This window comes from Pelodiscus sinensis, chromosome 23 (genome assembly GCF_052426305.1).
Source record: "Pelodiscus sinensis isolate ZL-2025 chromosome 23, ASM5242630v1, whole genome shotgun sequence".
In the NCBI taxonomy this organism is placed as follows: Eukaryota; Metazoa; Chordata; order Testudines; family Trionychidae; genus Pelodiscus; species Pelodiscus sinensis.
Genome location: NC_143074.1, coordinates 14,055,834 through 14,081,118, shown reverse-complemented (window position 1 = coordinate 14,081,118; position 25,285 = coordinate 14,055,834). Strand labels below are relative to the sequence as shown.

The 25,285-nt window shown below is 43.6% G+C and overlaps 1 protein-coding gene across 14 annotated transcripts in view; it reads right to left on the bottom strand.

Annotated features, from left to right (window-relative positions):
- Positions 1 to 4,514: 4,514 nt before the first annotated feature.
- The window catches only part of FUBP3 (far upstream element binding protein 3), a 57,670-nt gene continuing 36,899 nt past the window's right edge, over positions 4,515 to 25,285 (bottom strand). For 10 of the 14 annotated variants that reach the window (XM_075905889.1, XM_075905890.1, XM_075905893.1 and 7 more), the window contains 9 exons: positions 24,325 to 24,425; positions 22,098 to 22,239; positions 15,364 to 15,524; positions 14,369 to 14,442; positions 13,758 to 13,834; positions 10,848 to 10,916; positions 8,677 to 8,748; positions 7,776 to 7,903; positions 4,515 to 5,864 (listed from right to left, as the gene is read on the bottom strand). In XM_075905889.1, the coding sequence (XP_075762004.1) occupies positions 5,856 to 5,864; positions 7,776 to 7,903; positions 8,677 to 8,748; positions 10,848 to 10,916; positions 13,758 to 13,834; positions 14,369 to 14,442; positions 15,364 to 15,524; positions 22,098 to 22,239; positions 24,325 to 24,425 (833 nt within the window). In that variant the 3' untranslated portion in view covers positions 4,515 to 5,855. The remainder of the gene's footprint in view (positions 5,865 to 7,775; positions 7,904 to 8,676; positions 8,749 to 10,847; positions 10,917 to 13,757; positions 13,835 to 14,368; positions 14,443 to 15,363; positions 15,525 to 22,097; positions 22,240 to 24,324; positions 24,426 to 25,285) is intronic. The other 4 variants (XM_075905896.1, XM_075905901.1, XM_075905897.1 and 1 more) reach the window with 3 other exon arrangements.

The following is a 25,285-nucleotide window of genomic DNA, read 5'->3' as shown; positions in this document are numbered from 1 at the left end:
AACCGCTTATGTTTCACTGATATGGCTGATTGTAAATATACCATTATTCTAATGCAATTAAATATTTAGTACTTGGGGGAAGAGACGTACCTGCTTATGGAAAAAGACAATCATCTTTTCATTTTAACTTGCATTGTCTGAAACGTTTCAAGTCATGCAAAATTAAAGGAACTAATTTTACAATATTGGAAAGTACCCTGAAATAGATTTGCATGGTAAGATACTCTGTAAATAGAGCACAGTCCAGAAGACCAACTGGGTCATCATTAGCCTAGGCAAGACACTCAAGCAAAGTTGTCATTTACAAATGTACCTGTCAGAGGAAAAAGCAGAACAGGCTACATACTGCTTAATACACAGAGCTTGCTAATTAGCACTGGAGCATAAACAGAATAAAAAGGGCTCGTCACGAAAATGGTATTTTGGGAGTTGATTCAGTGCAAGAATGAAAATAAATACACATTACAAGATGCTACACCTCTACCTGCATCTACGACAGTAGGAAAGTGTGTTTGACAGGAGGGATGAGAGCAACTGAAGACTGGTTGCAAGAGCTCAAAAAGGTAGAAGTGAAGTTCAGGTTAAATGTTGCTACCTGAATTTTTAGGTCCTGCTGTGCCCTCATAAGGGCACAACTTCAACTTCTTTTTAAAACTACTAATTAGAAAGCCCAGCTGCTGATACAATTTTTGAAGGGGTGGCATTTTTTGAAATGAAACAAATTAAATGTCACAGGGGGTTTTGTGCTCATTTGGGCATTGGAGAAAAATGACAAACAAGCGAAGTAGAGTATACCTAGACTGAGGAAAAATGCCCCAAACCTTTGCAAAAGCAGCTTTTCCCACCTTTGACTGGCCAGCTCTAGCTAGCTCAGGTGTTGCATGTAACTGAAGCAGGCTCACAGGTTTCAGATATGATTTGCAAGTGCCTCATTTACATGAAACATCTTCCTCTGGTCCCCAGTACCTCCTTCCTCAGTTTCCCTGTCCCTTTACTTTCTCCCTTCTCTCCATTTTACTCCAAATATCTCCCCAACCTGGGCAGCACCAAGAACACCTGTCCCTGTAAAGAAAAAATCCTGCCTCCTTCCCCTCACTAAACCCTTCAAATCAAGCGTTGGGGAACTTTCTTTGGGTTGGGAGCCACCGACACAAAAATCAGTCAGGGGCCGCACACAAGTGAGAAAAACAAAAAACCAACCCTCACGGATGTGGCCCCCCAACTAAGGAGAAAGACACTCCCCACATTCCCCTTGAACACCAGACCCTAGGGGGCCCAGTCTAGTAGATTGTGTGCGCTCCAGCTCCGCGTTGGGGAACGGGATCACTCGCACAGGCTCCCTGATGCTGGGAGGACACCCCTGAGCCTTGGGGGCCAGATCCAGGCAAGCTGGGGGCCACAACTGGCCCCTGGGCCTGAGGTTCCCCACTCCTGCTTAATATAGACAAGAATGTTTAAAAGTCCACGGCCAGCTTGCCAGAGGTACTGTAGTCCCAATAGACTCGGAATGAAGTTTAGGTGCTCAGCTGTTCTGAACATCACCCTACCCCCGCCCCCCCCCCACAACCTACCTCTTCTATTGCTCCCCAGTGGTCTCATGTTGTAGACTAAGGGGCGAGGACAGGCTCTGGCCACACTGGGTGCATAGACACAGGTATTGCCCAAAGGCTAGTCAACTACAGTGGCCAATACAGTAGCGTGGAAGATATCTTGCATTTGTCACCAGTCACAGCCCCTTTGATCCTGGGAATTTCAGAAAGGGGGAAAATAAAGAGGAAGGATGGAGCCATTGGTGGGTCCCAGTTTAACCAGGCACCTCTTAGGGAGGCCGGAAAAGGGGGAAGTGTGATTGGAAGCAGTCTCATGGCCACGGCACTGCCCTGGACCACTTCCTCTGGTCCTCACCCATGCCTTCATGAGGCCCACACAGGCCAAGGTGGGTTGTTTAGGGTTAGTCTGCACAGCAGCTCCCTGCGTGTGGAAGGGCAGATTTCATTACATAGGATCCCTTCACACCCTTCAGCTCCACATCCTAGAAAAAGACCCAAAAGTACGAGCTAACGCCCGGCAGCCAGTTTCATCAACTCCTTGTGCCAAGCACAAGAGCCAAACGGTTCCTTCAACCAGACCCTTCGAGCCACAGCAGTCACCTGAAACACCTCTCCCGGCCTACCGAGCAACCCAGAGGGAGCACCGGCAGGTCCAGAGCCAAGTTCCTTGGCTTCAGTGTCCCCAAGGCTTTGAGCTGCCCTGCCGGAAGGGTGGTTAGGGACACACCCAGGAAAGGTCATGGGAAGAACAAGAATTCAGGAGATGGAAAGCTGAGCAATGAAGCTAAGCAAGGCCCCAGGCCCTAGCCCTTAACACTGCTGAGCAGGCCACAGGCAAAGGTGGCACTGGCTTCACTGACCTTTGAAGAAGAGGATTCTCATTCAACATGAAACCACGTGGCAGTTACTGCATGGGTTCTATTCCCGTCACCTTTGCATTCGGTTTCTGTTTTTATGAGGTTTTGCAGCAATGAGGGGCCATCAACATGTGGGAGAAGTCGGAAGGGTATTTGAAATACTGGCTTCCAGGCCTCACTCAGTGCCACTTAGGACCATGGGAGAAAGACATTCTGCTAAAATCAGCAGCAGCCAAACCATCAACATGGACCTTTCAATTCTCCGTAGGTTTCTGAGTTCACCTCCATTGAGAGGATGGGGGCCATTCATGCATGCGTTCTAAAGTCCAGGGGCTGGTGAGTCAAGACACAAGCACTGCATCAGTTCGTGCTTCGAGTTCCGAAGTTCTTTGCAGCCATGAGAAGGAAACATTTAAAAGGAGAGACAAATGCTCACAGCCTGGCACCTTGCCACAGATTCCACAACTACAGAACCCGACACTGTATACAAAGCTTGAGCCTCAAGAAAAGATTGGAGGAGGGATTGGAGAAGCATGTGGTAGAGTTTTTGCTACCCTAGACAAAACCTATGCCTCTTCTAGACTCCTGGGTCTGATTTGCAAGTGTGCCAGCCAGCCCCAGAAACTACACTCTAGACTTTTCTGCCTGCATTTGTAGGGCTGATACAGAGGAAAACTCCAGTTTCCAGCCAAACACGTTAAACTGCTCCTGCACTAAGTGTCCCACTCTCTGATGACCATGCAGCAGTAATGGAAGACAACTGCTGAACTTGGTAACATTTCAAGCACATTAGCCTGCCAGGACACCAGACTGCTGATGAAAAACCAGCTTTGCAGGCGCCATCTTAATGACAGGCCAAATTTCAAAGGCTTGCAAACTATTTCTTTTCACTGCCCCACCCCCTCAATAAAAGGTTGCATCAGAAGGATATATTTCCATAATTTATAGTATGGGTATTTCACTGGGGAGACTTGCTAATCTGTACTTACAGATACATTTAAGAAAATGCATCCTCCCACAATCCTGTGCCATTTATGACTCTTGGCACAACCCGCAATACTCAGTCTTCAATTAATGGACACCTTAGGGTTCATTATCACACAATTGCTCCCTGTGAACCATGCCAAATGCTGTTTTGGCACAGAGCTTGGAAGATGAATTAGAAGGAAGTCTTCTCGGTAATGCCCTCTCCCCAATTCCCATTCCCATCATCAGCGTTTATGCCCTCCTCCTGCAACTCCCCCTCCCCTTCCAAGTGGCTTTTACTATTCCATCGTTCAACGTCTCTCTTGATTCTCTGGAGGTGTATTTAAAGATGCTATATTCTTTTCTTCCGGCTCTCAATACGCCTCCGAGTCACTGCTTTACAGATGGGATCTCTCTCTGCCCTCTCCCCTGCCAATTCTGCTACAGATGCCTGGGTGTTTGAGAAGGCAGTAGGGTGGACAAAGCGTTAAGTTGTAGGACATGAACATCACATAAAAAAGGGATTTATTTCAAGTGATACCAGCCCAGCATGAGTTGGTTGCAGCTAGAGAAAGTTGCCCTGCCTAGGAGATGATATTCGATGGTTAATGCACATTTCTATCCCAAGGACGTGAACTCCTTCCACCTTTTCGTTAAGAGGATGGCATTGCTCCGACGATCTGGTTCCAAAGAGCAACACTGCTAAGAGCACACGTGTAAGCCAAAGTATTCCATTTCCTAGCACAGAGGACAAAGTTTTGGGAGAAGAGCAACAGGTTCAGTAGATTATAAAACCAAGCTCTGTTGATGCACTAACAAGCAATACAAATATTTATGCAAAACTATAGACAAAAGCTTCTATGTCGTTCTGGTTTGTAGAAATCTTCCATTTATTAAATAAGATCTCTCTGGTCAGAGGCATTTACATTTAGAGTACCTTATTTTGGAACTCCTTGGAATTAAGGCTCTCAAGTCAACGTAACAGAGTTATCCAAAAGCATTCACATGAAATCATTTGGAGGTAAGTTGATGTGATTCACGCCAGGTACGCAGGCAGAGATGGGGCTTGGTGAAAAGAGGTAGCCCGTGCCCACTACACCTTCAGAGGAGAGTGAGCAAATTGAGTAAAGCAGACTAAAAATACTTCACCCACAAGACATCTTGTGGAAATTTTATTATATAGAGTGTAAAATGCAACTGTCAGTCAAATAAAAAGAACACTTTAACATCATGCTCAACATTATCCAATGGCATTTTTTTTTATAGTTAGACATTTCAAGCATTATAAGGAAAAAAATAAGTAAAGAACCCAAGAACAGTAACTTCAGTACATTTCAAAACGGAATGTCCCGCAGATCAATTAAAAATGCAAGAAAAAATAGCTTCAATTCCGTTTTTTTCCTTTAAAAATACAGTTATCTGTACAAGAAACACTACAGTAAACATTGGAAATCATATCCCTTTTATTAAATCAAAATTATTTAGCGCATACTGTGGTTAATACTAGATTCATTTATTTCTCTAGGTAATTTGACAAATATTAGATAAGAAAATATTTAAAAAGAAAAATGAAAAAAGCAAAAAACACCTTGGAATTAAAAAATAGTTACTACCTTTTATATGGTTTAATGTTCCACAGTGTTTGTTAAAGGTACTAATAGCAGATTCATTTTAATATTAAAAATAACAGTATTTATATTTCTGAGAGCATAGAGGAAGGGTTTTTTGTTTTTTTAAACAAGCTTGGAGGTCTTAGATACATAAATGCAACCAGCAATGGAGACATGAAAAATGTATTGCTAAAAAAATTATCACATTTTATATTACCCTTTAGAACTCTAGAAATTATACAAACCCTACAAAATACCTCCCCCCATACCTTGCCTGACAGCAAAACAGTAACTGTCTCAATACAGAATTCACATAATTAATTAATTACAATACATACGATAGTTCAGTTTTTTAAAAAAATGCAATAAAATCAAAGACAGCCAAGATACAAGAAATTAGAAGTAAAACATTTAATGAATTTACATATTTAAGAATATTTAAATACTGTTTAAAATTTTTTTTTAAGGATTTGTTACATACCACCTAAGACTTCCAAGCCACTCTTTCTGTTGCAACAGAAAAGATTGAAAATTAAAAAGAAAAAAAAACACACAAAAAACCACATGTTGAAATGTCACAGCTCTGGGGTGCGTTTTGGTGCCTGTAATGCTCTGGCTTCTTTCCAAAAGGAATCCCGGAGTTTTTACAAATTTGGAAACCAAAAAATTACCAGCATGTCCATAAGTTTAGTACATTACTAATTGTTCCTGATTCTTAGAAAAGTTCAGTATAGATTATCCTACAACTAGTGTTTCACAAACAAACAGAAAAGTCTTCATCAAAATGTTGCAAATCTAGAAACCTCTGTTACAAAAAGGTTTTCTTCCACAATGATTCCAAGAAAAAAAAAAATTGCCACAAGGACATTGTTCTACTGCTCCTGCATAGAAAGAGAAACAAAGTCAACTTAGGTATACACTTAAACTTATATTGACACAGCTTTGTCAGACAAGGCTAACCCTCTACCTCTCCCCCCCTCCCATCCTTGACCAACAGAGCTATGTCAGCAAAACCTGACTACAGATGCAGTTGTCTACGGACAAGTGCCTCTGCTGGCATAGCTAATGTTGTTCAGGGAGGAAGTTCTACACAGACAGAAAAAGTCTTATCAGCAGAGTGAATCTACACTGGGGGGGTTCTATCAACCTAGTCTCTGTAGTGTAGACACAGCCTTACTAAGCAGCCAGTTCTAAAGAGATCTCCCCAAAAACTCCACCCACCATATTTTCTGTTCTAACAAATGAGGATATATACCACACAGGGATACCTTCAGCCATAATACCTCTATCCCTGAGCTTCTCCTTGGGAATCCATGCCCCTCAAGTAACTTTTTATTTCTTTCTCCCCAGTCCCAGACTTTTCAATAGGAGACTGGGAAGGGACTCCATTTAATACTACATCTATATCAGCCTAATTACACTAAATATACCCTCTCACGGCTTTTCCAGCAAGTCTGGGACCCAAGTGAGCATGCAGGTTCCTGCACCACTGGTAATTACATGGCCAAATGTGTCTTTAGGAATTAAGAGTTTTAGTGCTGATGAAAGGTGCTGGACAGCCATACCCACGAATTAGCCACAGTCAACGGCAGTGAACGTTTTTCTACACTGCCTAACAGTTTGTTTCTAACCAGACTTTGGGTGTGAAAAAGTAAAGTCTGAGCCTTAACATTTGTTTCCTTGCTCATAGTGCAAACAGAAGCACCAAGAGAGATAGCTGCCCATAGGAAATTAACAGACCAGAAAGTAATTTCCCACTAGTTACCATGCACCCATTACATGCTAATTATGGCTGGTAAAAGACTTCCAAGGGAGCAATTTTCATTATATTTTTAATTAAGACTGACACAAAGCGAGTTGAAGCGTGATCAAAATCTTCACAAAAGTTTTGCTGAATTTTTCTGCCAACTGTGGAGCTGGTAGAAAAATTGTGAAATGTCAATGAAGAACGAAGTACTAGTTGAAAAACACCACCTCATTTTCACACACTAGTAATAGCTTTGGGGCTCTATTGAAACAAGTGACTCAGTGGTGAAGCACCCTGCAACTCATCACCACGCCAGTAAGTAATCTAGCTTTTTGACTGATTTTAATGCGCTATTCATAAAGCATCTTCATAAATTGCACGTGTGAGGTTCATACGTGCATCTTGCCAAAGGCCAGAGACGTTCATCTTAACAAGTCTAACTTTGCAAGCAACAGCCACTTCTGGCCAAAGAAGCTTTGATGGTAGGATTCAAAATGAGTCCCACTCCATCCTCAGCTGGAAAGATGGCAACTGAACTGCAGAGCTCGAGTGACAGATAAAGTAGATATGGAATTAGCTGCCATGAATGCACAGTACAATCACTTTTCTGGTGATGTGTTTTCCCATAGGACATTAGAACTGCAGACATCCCTATATATTTGCAAACACCTAATCCAGGCACAAGGATACCTAACATGCACATGCAAGTCATAGCCTGCATGTGGGAATTCAGAATACGGATGTGCCACCTGAGAGCTGGGTGAGCACCCTCATGAAAGGCTGGTCCACACATCTCGGAAATGCAGAGATCATAGCAGCATGTGGATTGTGAGGCAAGTGCCAAGGAAAGCCAGTTAACTCAGGTATTAAAAGCTTCCCATGGAGAGGTACAGTGGACTGCAGTTAGCTGACTGTCACTCTTTTGTAGGTGTGGCTCAGATATCACGGCAGCTGGTGGAATCTTCTTTGCCCAGGGGTAATGCTAGCCTATACTGACCCCTCAGAAAAGCAGCAGGAGATAACTCAGTGGAACACAAATACAGACCTGGCTGTGGGCCTGAGCTTGCCCTAGTGTCTGCCCATAGTAGGCAGCCTGCTGTCTGTAATACTCTGCCCAAGCCATTGTGTAGTCCGGCTGGGAACTTGCCTGAGAAGCAGCACTGGCAGCGTGACCTGGAGGACAAAAAGGAAACACAGGGAGTTGAGCACCAGCAAGAGCAAGCGAAGGCAAAGTTTGGTTTGCACACAGCATATGCACGTTTGCATACAGCAACCATCCCACTTCCAACAGGTGCAGACACCTGAAAAAAGCAGCAACAGCAGCTACCTGCCCATTGGGACAGAACAAGACATTTTAAGCAGACTTGCAGGTTATTAGTCGGTGTGGCTCTTTGGAAAGCATAACAAGTATTGTTCCCATTGTTCAGAGATCTTTTGCTTTGAAGTTCTGCTTTGTTCTTCCTTTGACTCCTTCAACTGAGGAGCAGCCACTACCTGCAGAAGCTAGGGCACAAAAGATGCCAGAGAGGCATTCCGCTGAAAGGCCTGCGAGAAGACACCTCCCCACTAGAGTGCTGAGCTTCCCTTCTACTGCAGAGAGAAAGCCCCCACCCTGCTTCAGCCCTTCTGTCAGGTCTGGTTATGGGTACATGCGCAAACATTTCCCTAGTACAGTCCAGCTTCTTCAGGTGGACCTGAAAGGGAACAGTCCACTGTGGAATGCAGTTCATTGGCCTCACCTTGCCTTGAAATGATGCAGCAGTGAGCAAGATTTCAAGCTCTCGGGGGAGACCTACATGCATCCTCACCAACAGAAGGACACAAAAAGGGACCAGAAGGGGAATGGGAGCTAGTAATGCCATGGGGCAGAGATAAGTTAATGGCTTAGAGCCAACTCTGTTTATAGCAAGAGTTTATTTCATCTCCAGTAGCCCTGTTTCACTCACTCTGTTTTTTGTAATACTCCTCCCACGCCTTGCTGTAATCAGGCTGGCTGTTCTGCTGCTGGCTCTGTTGGCCTGTGCAAAGAGGACAACAACGGGCATGTCAATAAGGAACAGATGACAAGTCTCTAGCTGTGACCTCTCCCGGCTCCAAGTCTATTGCCCAGGCCCTCACTATTCCTCTTCACACCTTGCTACAATGTGTGGTAGTCTTAGCTTGGCAAGAGCTATTTTAAAGAGCAAGGGTGCTTGAGTTGTCCTCATTTAAATCCTTTCCTCAGGGAGCAGTTCGCTAGTTTCCTATTTGGAGTGACCACAGAAGCCACATTGCCATTGCTGGACAAATACTTAGCCAGTCTGCAAACCACCTGATGACATCACCAGCAACCTCTGGAGAATTGGCAGAACCATGGTGGGAGGAGGAAGACTGAGCAGCACTGGCTGTGCTAGTGAGCAAGACCGCCTGTGTACTTGGCAGTTAAAATTCACATTCAAAAGAGGGGGAAGCTGGGATGAAAAAAGTTCGTACATCCCTGCTTGACAACCCAGTTTCTGCCAAGCCAACCCAAGCGTCGATTAGCGTGTCCCCAAGCTTGGCATCATGACGCTATTCCGTAGGTGCCTCTGAAGGGACGCTGAGGGGCTAGACTAGCCCCTGTGATTGGAAGCACACCACCAAGAGATGGCAATAAGACGATCTAGCTAGCAGCATCTGCCGATGCTCTATGGCCACACACAAGTGCTATTTCAGGCACCTTCCAGGGGCTACGTGTGCCAGCTGGTTGCAATACTCTGGATGCAGTCTTTAGCTCAGACTTAATGGAACCAGTGCAACCTACCACTTGTGAAGCGTGGCAAGGGAGCTGCAAAATGACCAACGCCATCCCACAAGGATGTGCCTTGCATTTGAAAGTGATCCAAAAACTCCACTTCCAGCAACAGGGCTGCACACTATGAAACAGGTTGCTCAGAGATGGGGGGAAGGGGAGGTCCCAGAACACACCAGTGCTACCCTAGCTGTAAGGCAATAAATGCAAACGGGTTTCCATGACTGTGCTGCTGTGCAGACACATGAATGCTTGTATCCCATCAACAGAAGTTGATCCAATAAGAGAACAACTGCCTTGCCTCGCACAAGAGAGCCAATCATTTCATAAAATATTCTGCAGTCCCTTGAAGCACATGCACCCTTTGGGGAAAAAAAAAAGTCAAACAATCCAGTTAATGGTCTCAGGACGTCTATGCTTCAACCAGGGGAGACGCCAGCCACCTGGGGCCGGGGCACCCCCCTTCCTTATTCCATTATGGTTAATGTACAGAATCTGCAGAATCAAGCGGTGCACTAACTAAAGAGCCATACAGACAATGTGGTAGTTAGAGACATAGCAAGGAAAGCCAGGCGAACTAAAATGCGTAAGTGCTACATGAAAGCCACTGCATGCATTAAATTGGTGGGGGAGGACGGGAGGCACAAAGAAAAAATGGAGGCAGGCTCTTCCTGGCCATCTAACTGCCTTCTCTCTCTATACACCATTCGGGGTGCTGCCCTGCACTGCAGCACAGGCTGAAGAGAGCTTTGAAGTGGCGGGGGCTGGAGGAAGGGCGAACATAATACACAGAGAAAGTGTGAAGTGGGTGGAGGAAACAGGGCTGCAGTGTCCTGTCCAGGGGCATAAAAGCGGGTTAAAAGACTTGACCAAAACTACAAGTCAAGACCTTTTCTTGCAGAGGTCAGGGCTGCCTTGACTGTCCACCTGCTAATGCCAACAAAGGACCTCCTTCAATGCCTTTTCTTCTAGGAGAATTACAGTCTGCAGTGGGCTGAAAGGACACGCCGCTAAATACATTTCACGGCAAAATGTTTTACCCGGCCAGTTAGTTTATTTAAGATGGGGGGGAAGTAATTAAAATCTAAATACAAGGGTAGGTTGGGAGGGGTCTGCCCCTCCTCCCACAAGGGAGGCTGCGCTGGTGAAAGAAGGGGACATTCTAGAATTTGTTCCTAGGAGGTCTGTTCCGAAGAGTGATTCATCCGGCTCTTTGACAATGCTAATGAGACCATGGAAACCAGGCAGCAGCGCTGGCTTTAGAAGAGGCTGGGAAGGAAATGGTCAGAAGCTGATTTGAGATAAACCCTTATGTGTAAAAACAAGATGTAGCAGACAGGTATTTACCTAGTTTCTTATAATAATCCTCCCACGCCTTGGTGAACTCCACCTGGCCTGACTGGGTACCATTGTGATCTGCAGCAGGAGAAGAAAGCAGTGAGGTCTGCTTAAAGCACAGCAATATCTTGTCTGTCCTCTCTCTTTACCAAGACTGCCTTCAGAGTGTGCCTGGCTATAAACAGGAACATGGAGGATTCTAAGTGGATATGGAACGGAACAGCCAACATTCTCATTAGGTTTAATAGAAGCAATGCAAGACATCTGACCCCGAGCACAGTAGGGATGGTACAGACCCCTGTTGGTGAAAGGTTTGTCCAAGGGATTAAAGTTTGGATGCTGCTGGAGTTCCAGGGGGCACTTGGGGAGTGAAGCAAGCACTTTTTCATCTGTGTCTGGCTTGCTGTTTGTGACTTTAGAATGCAAACTGGTGGCAGAGTGGCCAATGAACAGCCTTAACTTATCCCATTGGCTCATAGCCCAAGTATGCTGACCTTCAAGGTGCAGTGCAAAGCCCATCTTCTTCTCAAGCCCATGCTTAAGGAAGGGTGGGGTATATATAGAAGGGTTATTTTAGGAGAGGCTTTTTCCTTTGTAAGTAATTGCTCTTGGGATAGCAAAGCTTGTGCAGATTGTTTTGATGGAGAATGCCTTCCCTTGTTCTCATGGAAAATGTGAATTTATCTGGGATGAGATTATGTTTTTAAATGTACCCTAAGTAAGCATGTTTCCTAAATGTAAAAGTGAGCACACGCAAAGCCTTTTGACACGAAGGTAAAGATAAAAGCCTCCAGTATACGGGAACCATAAGGATGCTGGCCTGATAGCTCTTATCCCAGCATAGGGGCAAGTTAAGATACTAATGGTGCATCTTCCCTACTTCATTTAAATAATGTTGCACCTGCTGTTTTCCCCATGCAGAAGACTGTATTGAAAGTTATGATGGAAATTCTAAAATGCAGGACAGGCTGCCCTCCCATACTCAAAGCAAACTGAAAATAACTGCAAGTAGCATTTTCCTGGTATTACAAAGTACAGGTAGCAGGAAAACATTAGTGACCATTATTCTGATAACAGCTATCTGGTGAAGGAGTACATTTGAGTGCTTGCATCATTTAAGCTATTTGCACTACATAGCCACTGCAATTATCTATAACTCAATACCTTCTACACTGTCTGTTCCTTGGAGCATGGACTTTTGTCTTTGAAAGTGTCTGTACAGAGATTAGGGCAATGGGCCCCGTTCCCTTTATGTTAGTATAGCATATGTATTAGAAATGGTAAGTTAGAAATCCCCTGCCATAGTGGTTCACTATGTACAAGATTCAGAATATTCAGAGATACATTTCCATGGCATCAAATTTTAGTGTCTGATCTTGGGAAACAGATTCAGCTTCTGTGCAGCACTCCAGGTGGGATCTATAACTGCAGTTCTACATCTTGATATGCTGTTAGTAGGAAACTGCAGGCCACAGACAACATCCAATCTTCAGATTATTTCTAAACCAAACCTAAAATGTAGAGACACACTTGCCATTCCTGAAAAACATGGGAAATGCATTCCTGATTTTTAAAACTTAGGTTTTAAAACTTAGGTTTTAGATTTAAAAATGTACAGAAAGTTCTCTGAGCACATGAAAGGCCCCCAATCATTGCAACACAGATGAAGAGAATTTTACAAAGTTTCTGAACAGATTAACTTTTTGGCTGAAGGAAGGCATAAAGAGTTTCTGAAAGTAGCCACATCTTGGTTTGAAAATTTAGGCCTCTATAAAGAGGTTCTTAAAGTGAAAATGTCTCTACCACAAGAGCAATATTCACTTTGGGACTGCAGACAACTGAAGCTGGTGTTTGCATGAAAAGTACTGCTCCATGCATCAGAATGACAGCACAATGGCATTGCTGGAGCCAGCTAAACTAAGGAGGGATCTCTCAATAGCAGAATTATCTCCCACAATGGAAGTTAACCCCTCTGACCAATTTCGTTTTTACATTATGAAGGGACTGGAGGCTTATACAATTGGCTTGGGGTAATAGCCACTTACAAAGGCACCTTGGCAGCACTCTTGGCGAGGGAAGTAAACAGCTACAGACCTGCTTTTCCGCTGGTGAATGGAGGGAAGGACAGACCAACAGAAGGTTTGGAACTCTGACCAATGAAGAATTTATACAGCTTCATATAATTTACTTTTAGTCATGTGACATGTGTGTCCTTTTTAACTGCTTTAACCACCAACTGCCAGCATTTAACATCTTCGTGCTGGTCAGTACTTATAATCTTTTGGGGGGGGAGGGGGAAAAGGGGGCGTCTAACAGGAGATGCCATTTCAGTAAGGCAACATGTTCTTGGCCATAAGAATGTGGAACTAGCATGGGAACCAATCCTACCCTCTTCCCTCTACCCCACTGAACACTATCCTCCCCATTCATTGCTCCTAAAATCCCAAACTTTCCCTCAGGTAGTGAAACAAGTAGTGAAACAGCAGAGCAGGTGAGTGGCAAAGAGAATCAGGATAATCTGGAACTGAATGGGGGACTGCTAACGGGAGGGAATGCTGCTGGCCAGTGCTCAAAGGAACACAGAAGGGAGGGGGGGGGGAGAGAATCTAAGAAGGTGGATAGGGTTTTGTTAGAGGGGAGAAGGAAGGGCATCTGAGTTCCTGCAGGAAAGAGGGGTGAGTGGAAGCTTTACACAAGCAGCTAACAGCAAAGAGCAATTTAAAACAGGTTGTCTGCGTGCCTTTGACTTATTGTCACACTTGTATGATCAGGAGCATTGATCTTTTACTCCAGGGTGCACCTCATGCACTTCTTTAATTGTATAACTTCTACCATCTTCCAAACGAGCGGCCTTGTGAAACCCGCAGCCATGTACTCGTGCGGAGTACAGATTAACTTTACCCTGTGCTAACCACTTACTTGGGACTTGCTGTCCAGGCTGTTGCCACGTCTGGTAGGTGCTGCTCCAACCCTGTGTCATGAATGCCTGAGGACCACTGTGGATTATAACATCATACATTGGAGCAGATGGACAGAACATGTTCTTAAGAGACTATGCACAAAACCAATAACAGCATCAAAATGATTATTGGGAATCAGCAGCTGCTAAGGCATGATTTGATATAAAAAGAGGGGGAACTCCTGAACAGTTCCACACTGAAGTAAGTGTGAAGGTCTGGCTTAAGTTACTGTAAAGAGAGCTGAATGAGGCTCCATCAAACCTCACTCAGCCTTGAGGCCAATGGTATCTATTGCTAGTTGAAGTTTCTTTCCACAGCCTTGCTGCATTGGCGGTGGGCATTCTGAGATGGGGGAGGAACTGGCAGCCCCAATTAGGAGCTGGGTTTCCAAGATTCATCTCATAGACTCATAGACTTTAAGGTCAGAAGGGACCATATCAAATCTCACTCATCCTTGGATTCTGAGCCTTCAGTCAGACTGGCTACATGTTTCCACTTATTCTTTAGCCTTCATCCCTCCATTTAAAAATGCTCCTACATCGCATTCCAAAGTACATTGTGGAAACTTACTTTTGATGAGGTGTAGCAGGTGCTTGGTTGAAAGGATTTTGACCAAAGCCACCAGGTCCACCCATGCTGGTACCCTGTCACAGAATCCACAAACACAAGGGCTTAATTACTTCCATCATAAAATAAATACAAAAAACCAGTGACTCTGTTTAGAACAAACCAGGTGTATGAAAGAGGAGCAGGCAGCACAAGCCACACCATGCAACTCCCGGTACTACAAGAGTCACCAATTATTAAATTCCCAGAAGCGGCTTAGTGAATGGGGAGCCCAATTCTGAAAATAGCCGAGGCACCCAGGAGCCTAAGTGTCTCACTGAAAGTCAATAGGACTTAAGCATCTATGAAAGATATACCCAAAAGTCACTATATGTACTCCAAGGCCAAACATTCTTATCAAGGGGTCCAGTATAAGGGCTATTTTTCAGTTTTACAAAGTCTCACTGAAATCTTTTTTCACCCAAATGTCACCTAACTAGTTCTTTGACTTGGTTCCATTATGCAGCAACACCCATGGATTTATAACAGGTAAGTTAAGAACCCCCTTGGAGCTGCTACTGTACCAGCAGTCTGTAGTATCACAGAGATCCTACCATCCTCTTTGTGCACTTCTGTGATCCCCAAGTAGCAACGTAACTCGGATTTGGAGAGAGGTCTGATTTTAGACACCCTTTTGGTACCCTACAAAGTCTCTTCTGGCCAAGCTTTAGATCTTTCATCCCTCTTACACAAAAGCAGCAGACCAGACTGGATTACTGAAACAGGCTCGTGACAGAAACATCCCAGGCTACAGTAAGGCCATCCATATTAATCGAGATCTACGGAAGCACCTGTTCACAAGTTTCAGGCTATCTGCATACAAGAATGTTGTTTTGAAGCCAGACTATCAACAGAACAAAATACAGATATTTGTACCCCATCCTAGCCAAACCTTTATTAGTAAACATACTACAACCCCATCTGAAACAATGTCAGAAGCAATACCACAGGACACTTACACCAACTTTCTCATCTATGAGATGTCTAGCAAGCTCAATTTGTTGGGGGACTCCTCTTATGGTGAATATTCGTACGCTAGGGTCTGTATTGGGAGGTGGATTTCTTTGCAGCTCCACGTGGGCTCCTGATTGCTGGTTTATGCTTTTGATATTCTCTCCACCTGCAGAACAGGGAAATCAAGGCATAGAAGAGATAAGCATTTTATTATCTGAAAGGATATTTTGAGCATTATTGTGATTTCCAAAACTAATTTCTACAGCTAGAATAGATTCCGCCTCCCCCCCCCCCATGCTCATGCCTGTCGTAAGCAGCAAAGGAAATACTAAAGTGAATATAGACACAATCCTTTGGCTCACACCCCTCTCCATTTATTTTTAAATGTGCCCAGAGACTCTCAGTCTTTGCTTGCTCCATACCAGATGTCTGTCTATCTCCTACTGGGTCAGCCAACGTCAATGTCTGAAGAAGAGCATGTATTGCAGTGTCATTGCACACTTTGCTGGGCAACTAACCAAATTCACTATTATTGGCACCTATTTTGTGAATAACTGGGATCAAATATAATTATTCTTCCTTCTAATTCACCACCAGCTAATCGGTACAAAACCAGAAATTGTTTCTCGGGGGAGAGGGGAGGGAGGAAGAGACGGATACATGGTTATTCTTCCTGACTTTAGGCTACATGTTCACTGCCTATATCTTGAGCTCACTGTAAAACACACCTTTTTTAGCAGTGATGGCAAGGCCTGGTAGTTTTCCTATGGTTATGCAATGTTCGATAGGTGCATTCCTTAAAACTGTACCAGCTCCTTCAGCCACTTCCCAACTTGAAATGCAGCACAAATGGCTGCCCACACTTCTGGAACAACACAGGGTTCACATTCACCAGCTTATCACTTCACAGCTAGAGTTCAGGCTTGTATACATGAGGAAATTAACCACAATAGCTACTCTGAACAGCTCCCCATGTGGACACTTATTACAGACTGTCCACCTGCAGAATTATACAGGCTTTGAATTCAAAGTCTACCTGAAATAACTTTCAAGTGTAGACATGTCCTTTGGTGCATCTTTGGCAATAAAAGTGATGAGCGAGATTAATAAAACTAGGACTTTGCAGCTTAGAAAGAGACAACTAAGAGGAGATATGATAGAGGTGTATAAAATGACGACCAGTGTGGAAAGAGTAGATAAGGAAAAAGGTATTTACTTGCTCTCATAACACAAGAACTAGGGGTCACCAAATGAAGTTAATAGGTAGCAGGTTTAAAAACAAAAGGAAGTTTTTCTTCACACAATGCAGAGTCAAGGTGTGGAACTCCTTGCCAGAGGATGTTGTGAAGGCTAGGACTTTAACAGGGTTCAAAAAAAAAACTAGATTGATTCATGGAGATCAGGTCCATCAATGGCTATTAGCCAGGATGGGTAGGAATGGTGCCTATGGCATCGGAAGCAGGGAATGGGTGAGAGGGTAGGGCAGGTGTGGGCAAGAGGTGGCAAGGGGGCCAGATCTGACCCACCAGCTGCTGGCCCTGGCCCGTGACCACCTCGCTGGTACTCTTACTACAGAGCAGCTCATGACACTTTAAAGAGCTAGCTGCTAATTGCTCTGGATGCTGGGGACAGTTGGGATAGCTTCATGCCCTGTCCCCGCCCCCAGCAAAACCTTAGCTCCCATTGGCCAGTTTCCGGCCAACAGGAGCTGAGAAATTTTGCTGGCGGCAGGAACAGTGAACAAAGTCTCCTTCTTCTCTCACTCCTTCCTTCCCTGTGCTGGTGCAGAGCCATGTGGAACAGCCAGCTCAACAGACAGGTATGGAGCCTCTCTCAGGCTCCTGCAGGGCTGCTGGTTAGGAGCTGCCTAGTAAGCACCTCCCAGCTAGAGCCTGCCTCTGGCACTCCACCTCCTCTCTCCCTGCAACTTCCTGCCCCAGGCCACCACCTCATCCTGCTCCAAGTCACCATCCAAACCTTCTGCATCCCCTCTCCCCAACTCCTCCAGGTCACAACTCCCTCCCAGATCCTGCACTTCCTTCTACACCCGTTTCCCCAGGCCAGAATCCCCTCCTGCACCCATAACCCTCCCCTCCGAACTCCTGTGCCCCAAGCACCCATATCCCCCACTCCTGGACTCTGTCCCCCAAACTCCTGTCCCAAGTCATAACCCCCCCCTTCACCCAAATTCCCTCTCCGATCCCACACTACCTCCTGCACCCCAGTCCTCTATTCCAAGCTCTCTTCTACACCCCACCTGCTGTCCCAGACCTCACGCCCTCTCCATACAAGTGTGGTCCTTGACCACTTAGCAAAATCTTGGAGTGCCCCCTCATTAAAAATTATTGCCCACCCACAGGGTATGAATCGCTTGATGGTTACCTGTTCTGTTTACTCTGAGGCACCTGGCATTGGCCACTGTCAGAAGACGGAATATTGGGCTGGATGGACCTTTGGTCTGACCCAGTATGGCCGTTCTAATGTTAACAATGAACCAGCTCTCTCAAACAAGTGCACAGAAGTATTCTTAGGCAGGGTGGAGTGGGGCTAATGAAATCTGGTTTGACTTCATGAAAAAACTTGCTGAGGTCTCGGCGTCTTAATGACATTTGCTTAACAAAAACTTCAGCCAATGTTACAATGGTTCGATTCTTCTTTTGGAATTTCACAGAACTTTCAGATCAACCCCACTCAACTGAGAAAAGGGGGCAGGGAGAAGTTTTTGGCTCTGATTCCTGCAAACCTAGATAAGGTCACTAGCTGAAGTACACACTGCAAGGGACAGAAAAGGAAACTAAGCAGCAGTGGAGCAAAAAAGTTGATTAAAGTGTATCCATAAGTAGCTTCCCTCTTTTTGCCAGCCTTCCTAAACCTAGCCCTGAAAACAACTTCAAGACAAAGTGTGGACATGGAGTACATTTGTTTTATTATAAAACTCCTGAGCTTTTCAACATTCTATACTCCCCTTTTGTGGGAAGAAGAGTCACCCTGAGGCAATTAACTCTTTCAAGATGCAGTTTGGGGGATTAGACAAGTTTTTATGCCATGTCTTTCTGAAAACAAAACAGATTACCCTGTGCAGTCTAATAGGAAACCATCCATTTCACAGCTGTGATTTGGAAAGTTGAGAGGAATTTTAAACAAAACTCTTGTTTCATTTAACATGGTGGGATATGTGCAAAGCAGACTCTTAAATCAGCTGAAAGTTTTGGGGTCTGCTTATGCCCTCACTAAGATGCCATATGGAATGGAAGAAAGTTTTACATGTTTAGCCTACACAGAAAGGAAGAGAAGTTGGCATCAGTGACAGATGCCAATGTGAAAATTAAAGCAAAGCTGCTTGCAACCTTTTCTCCTGAACTCTAAATATCTTCCCTTCTGACTTGCTATCCTGGCCATGTAATCCATGTAAATGACCACGCTGTATTTAGTGTCAATTTTTTCCATAATTAGCATTTCACATTTAATTATGCAAATTACCAAGAGCAGAAATGTTTAGGGGAAGTTAATTGTGGATTTGTTTCCCACCAGCTTATTTTACTGTACCAGTGAAGTGAGTTACTTCTTAGCTTGGTCTCAAAAGGTTGAATGTTTGTTCCTCTAAACACTGCACATCCTTGGCTATTAGTTCTTTATCCTGCCCCCACCCTCTAACACATCAAAAGTTACTCTCCGTCCTCCACATTTGAGATATCTTCTCACTGTGCCTTTGGAGCACACAAATAAGATGAACCAGCCAACATGATGCTGCACAGTGTCGGAAGGAGTTTACCTTCCTTCATAATGAGGTCACCCGCTTGGCACATGGTGACTGTCTATAGACTTGGTTTGGCAGCTTGCTCCATTCTTCTACCTAATGGGGGGCAGAAATGATCCAGGAGTGGCCCCCCAGCTGGACGTGAAATCGTAAAGCAATTAATCAAACCTGCTAAAAGGCTGAGCTGACAAGAGCCGGGCGGGCCACGTTATCTGTCAATATTGCTGTATTTATCATGGAAATCCAGCGGGGCCCCTCAGAGGCTGCAGTTTGTTTCCAGGCACCAGGCACATAGAAAAAGCACTTGACATTTGTATGGCTCTCCCCTCCACCCTTCAAGTCGTTCAGACAAGAAAAGCTGCACCTACCCATTTCTAGAGGGAGAAAGTAGAAACTTGCAGTGAGCCTTAGCATTTCTTTATCAAGCTACAGAGTGCCAGGCTGATCAACCATGCCCATGTGGAAGAGAGACAGAGGTCAGTTACCGTACATACTATAGACACAAAGCTTGTAACAATTTGGCCTGACTTCCTCTTCCTCCTCTGACCCCATCAAGGACAGTTTGTAAGGTAACAAGGAATACTGCAGTTACTAACATCTACTCTTTTGTGGATATGATGCTCATGCATTCATCAGGGTTGGCTCCTGGAGGAGGATGGTCCAGAGAGGAGGGACTAGCTTGGAACTTGGGTTCAGGTACTTGTTCTGCCACAGACTTTCTGTATGACCTTGGGCAAGCCACTTGGGAATCTGAAGCACAACGAGGCTAACAGTACTGTGGTGTCAACAACATTGCCCTAGCGCACAAGGGTGAGGATAAACATATTCAAGATTATGAGGCCAGATAAGTACCTTTAAAAAGTCAAGATTACATGAACTTCATAGTCTGCAACATAAAAGGTCCAATTCTAAAAGCAGCCTATTTTTAGATTCATTAAGGTTTTTTTTTTTGTTTTTTTTGTTTTTTTTTTTTTACAAGTACCTCTCTGTTCCAAGTTATTTAATTCTAAACACACTGTCACACCAGGAATACATAAGGATTACTTTACCCCAGCTGGTGCTGCTGTATTGACATATCTTTTTCACTTGTACATTAAAAAACGAGTTAGTAAGAAAAAAGCCAAGACCCTCCACTGACACTAGGAAAGGGAGCTATATTTCCCAGTCATCCTTCACATCGGTCTTCTGACTGTTGCAAATGTTTGAAGAAAATGGTTAAAATATTATGAGATGATTTAAATGATTTATTCTGGGTCAGATGCAGTAGTAGAATCTCATTCACGTAGAAATTTTCAATTAAAGCGCAAACTTTGGGAATCTGCTCTTAATTTCTCTGTGGAAGTAGCACCTAGCGTTTTACTGGCTGACTCATCCAGAAATTTAGCGTCAATACTCCAAGTCCCACACGGCTAAACTCCATATATCCCCAGGCCTAAGTGTTTTAGAATAGAAGATTCCTACTTGGTCATCTACAGGAAAGAGTATTAACCGTGGAAAGAACCACCCTTCTTAGTACTGACATCCTGATGATGAAAGAGCAACAAATGCAGAAATGAGAGTGCGGGAAGAAAACTGACTAACATAGAAGGCTCTGAAAATTTGTGTCATTCATTTCTCATCTAAGATTCCCAGGAAACAAAGTTACAGCCATCAACAGCAAATGAATACAAACAGATAAAAACGAACAAACAGTACAAGTGTAAATACCCCATCATTACTGATAAGTAAATATTACACAACTTCAAGTGTTCAAAGCAGTGTACAAGCATCAATTATCAATACTCTGAAAGCCTAGGGTAAGTGGTCCCATTTTACTGATCAGGAAACAAAGGTACAATGGCATAACGATGTCAGTAACAGAGAAGTAGCAGAAAATTCACTATCCAGCAACAAAGAGGGAATCCACTCTGACTTAATTTACATTAACGCTGGGGACACTAAAAGCCTAATTGTGACTATACAAATGCTCACATTAAGCACAGATCATTCTTTTCTAAAGAGTATGGAGAAATTAAATACAATCTTGTTACTGCTGTAGTTAAAAATAAAAAACTAGATGCCAACATTAACTCAGGTCCATTGCACCAGTGCAATATTTCTCTTCCAGTTTTTTTCAATACAATATATTTACATTATGAAGCGTGCACCATAAAGGCGCACACAGTCAAGTTACAATTGCTATTGGAGCCTTAGCCTTCCCACTGGCGATTGTTGTTTGAATGAGGCACAACTGTTCTAAAAAGGGAACACAAATGTTTGCATGACTTTCCATTTGTTTGGTAAACTTGAGTTCAATGAGTAGGACATCAATGTTCCTCTAGCTAGAGAAAACTACTGACTCTAGGCAAATTAAGGAGCCCGTAAGCATTCATGGGACATCTGCCCAGTCTATTACGCACCAGCAGATGATATTCAGTGGGTAGATTAGATCTTGCTGCTTCCAGAAAGACGTTAAACTTATAGGTGACTATATAAACTTGGCTACATGTAATCTCCATGTACAAGGAGATACAACATTTGCACCAACAAGAAATACTGGGCAACAGAGTGCAAGCTAAATGCAATACAAAAGGTACCACTCCAGAAATGCATCTATTTGGTCTGTCCCTCAGGAAACTTGCACTTTAAATCGCTCTGCTAGAAAGGGTCCTCAAAAGGAACTAAGTCTTTTCACGAGACAGCTGTTTTGTATAACATGTACACCTGACCCAATAACAGAGTATGATTTCTCTGCATGCAGAAACTCCCTCTCTCATAAATAAATGCCTAGAAAGCACATTTGAGACACAAAATAAGGCATCAGAAGGAAACATGCCTTAGTAGGTTGCTATGCTTACTAGTTACAACATGGGAAGAATGATCATGGCACAATTTTAAAATACCGAAAATACCACAGCCACCCCAGTAAAGTTTAGGAGCCCCCATTCAGAACCATCTGAAACAGATTAAAATTTCATGGAGCATCTTATCAGTAACACGTACCTTTGCCTATAACAAGGCCACACTTATCAGCTGGCACCGTATAGGTTATTTCCTGCATGCCGCCAGGTGTCCCAACACTCCAGTCCCCACGACCACGACCTCTTCCCCGGGCTACTGCCAAACTTCCAAAGCCATCTCGTTCCTTAAAGGAAAAAGCAGTATTTCCATCAATTTTTTTTTGGACCCTGACTCCCCAACATGTATTTCTAATTTGCCACATTACAAAAACAAATAGAGTTTAAAACTGCATGACATAATCAATACTAAACTAAGGAATTCCTGGCCTTCATTTTAGTATATGAGATTCTGAAGCAGTTCAGAGAAGTGAAGTTAACGAAGGTCACAGAGGCCTTCCTGATTAGGTAGGTTGATTTTAGCAAGTATATATAAATGCATGCCTTCAAACACATAATATCCTTCTGTGACCAGCAGGTATGCATAAAACTCAAAGTCCTTTTAATTAATGTGCTCCAATCTGAACAGGGCTAGTTACCTAGCTTTCTTTAGAGCAAGTCAGAAACCTTAGCATTAATGCACACTGTTTGGCACCAAAAGCTTCATGGAAGCCAAAAGTTAACCCTTTCAAACACCAATTACATTAGTAACCACTGAAATCCCTCAGCTGCAATACGCAATGCTCCAAACCAATCTGAACCTCCAAACAACAGTCAAAATTCAAAGAAGTTTTAGGACAGTATAAAAGAATCCAGATGTTTTTATCTCCAATGTAAAGGCCCTCTGCAGTTATTGGCCAATGTCACAGAAGGTTCAAAGAGAAAGTGGCTGAGGAAAAGGTTTCCCTTAGTACGTAAAGAGGTTTTTAAATCATAGGGAAGAGCCACAAAAGACTTTTCTCCCCCACGCCTTACAGAAAGAGCAATGGGCCTTTTCAGAATAGAATAAGGATGGGTAAACCAGTGTGTAAACCCATAGCTAGAACCTATAGAAGAGATCTAGAGAAAGGAGCTCTGCCTATGCCGTTCATGTGCTGTCTTTCTGAGCATTTCTCACCCTTATCAAGTACTGTGATAGAAGCAAGGTTTTCCATATTAACCTTACCCCTCAACACCATACTTCCCCCTAATTGGGATAGAGAAACACTGATTTTTTTGAAAACGTTAAAGTTGGATTTTAATGGCTATTTACTCTAAGATTTTCTTTTTAAAAATAAACCTGATTTAAAATGAAATCTGAATTTAAATGAAGGATTAAAGCCTAAAATTATAATTTCTTAAAATATGTAAATAGAAAATAAATATGCTGAATCCACAAGCCTAATCAGAAACTTAATTCAAGGTTGTTTTTCTATCAGAAAACAACTAGAGGAAAAACCATCTAACTTGAGATCAAAATTTATATAAATACAGCCCACAGGCCACATGCTATACCCTGACCCTCTGGGGAGGGAACAGAGGCTATGCAACTGGTTTTGCTTTGTCACAGACAACCCTGCAAGATGAGAAGAAATTGAGAGGATAATGACATGAACTAGGGATATTAAAATGCTTTTATTTTGGTACTTACTGGCTCCTGAACTGCTCCTCCATGCTGCTGCCTCTGACACAAAGGCAGCAGGGCGGGAGGGGGGAAGAAGGGGAAAGAGGAAGGGGAACGCCCTGCTTGTAACCATGTAGGTTAACCAATGAGCTGTGGCTCATTGGTTAACCATTTACGCTATCACATTCCTAACACGAACTTGACACTTATAATGAACATTCCTCCTAATTTTTTCCATCCATACATGGGATAATTTTTTATGTGCACCACAGCATGTGCACCACCAACAGAAACAAAACCTAGCTTTGGTGCTCTGCTAATTAGCTGAGTAGGATTGGAACCTCTCCTGACTAGCCGCACAAGTGCCTGGCTTACAGAGAACACCGCTTATCATGTATAGGTGCAATACTTGTTTGGACGCAGCATTCATTTGAAGACTTTAGTATAACTCGGGGAATAAAGGAAAATCTAGCGGAAACTGCAAAATATTTTTGTAACAACCATCTTGCTTCAGCATCACTGAAGATAGGAGGATACAAACTAACTCTCCCCTGAGATGAACAATGGAATTCAGGGCTTTCTGAAAAGAGAACAAAGTTGCCTACTCAACCTCTGTTCCGTCTTAGAGGGCCTTCAGTCATACCACCATGTCTACTATGTACTTCTCATAACTACATTGCCCATTCTCTCTTAATATAGGTGTTTGCCTCACTGGAGTCTACAGACCCACCTGTGCCGTGAGAATCAGTTCATTGATGATATGAGCTGCATGCTGACACCGATCAGGAAGGCCCATGACCTGTGCGACTCTTTCAGGACTAATCCCATCATCTGTGGAGTGAGAGTAACAAAACTTAATTAAAGAGAGAAAAATGCCCACCCGTCAAATGAAGTTTCCCTTCCATAAGGTCACAGCCAGTGTTTTCCCATAAGCAGATCAGTTGCATTAGACCCGTCATCTGTTGTCTTTACCTTTTGCCCTTCCCAACTCACCTATCAAGCCCTGCTGTTCATCTTAAAGAAGCTAAAAGAAGCCTGAAAGACTGCTATAGTCTACAGTACTCTGATCCAGAGGAACTGTGAATTCATCAAGTTCTGATCCCTAAAGACCAGGTACATCTTAAGTAGAGTTTTTTGAAGCCAGGAAACAAGATTTTCCATAATACAATTAGCTACAAGGCCAAGACACTGTGGCCATAGCGTCTAATCTTTTGCAAATTTCTTTCCAATCTCACAGGCCACAAGCAGAAAATCTCTAAAAACTGCACGACGAACCAAGGAACTTGTATGCCATATCTAAATTAATGATAGAATGGAACACTAAAGCTACAGCTACACTAGGAACCTTACAGCAGCACAGCTATACAGCAGAACAGCTGTGCTGTTGTAAGGGCTCCTGTGCAGCTGCTCTTTGCTGGCAGGAGAGAGCCCTCCTGTAGGCAAAATAAAACCACTCAATAAGTGGTAATAGCTTTGTGGGCAGGAGAGCATCTTCCACCAACAAAGTGCTGTCCACACAGGTACCATGAGGAAAACTTTTGGTTGGTTGGCACGTACATTTTTCCACACACTAACTGACAGAAGGGTAGTACAGTGCCTAAGTAATTCCAAGGAGACAGAAAACTAAGCTGTTGTAGACTAGCTCTAGGCAATAAATGTTGGCAGTCCGTTTGGCACAATTCTCACACAAA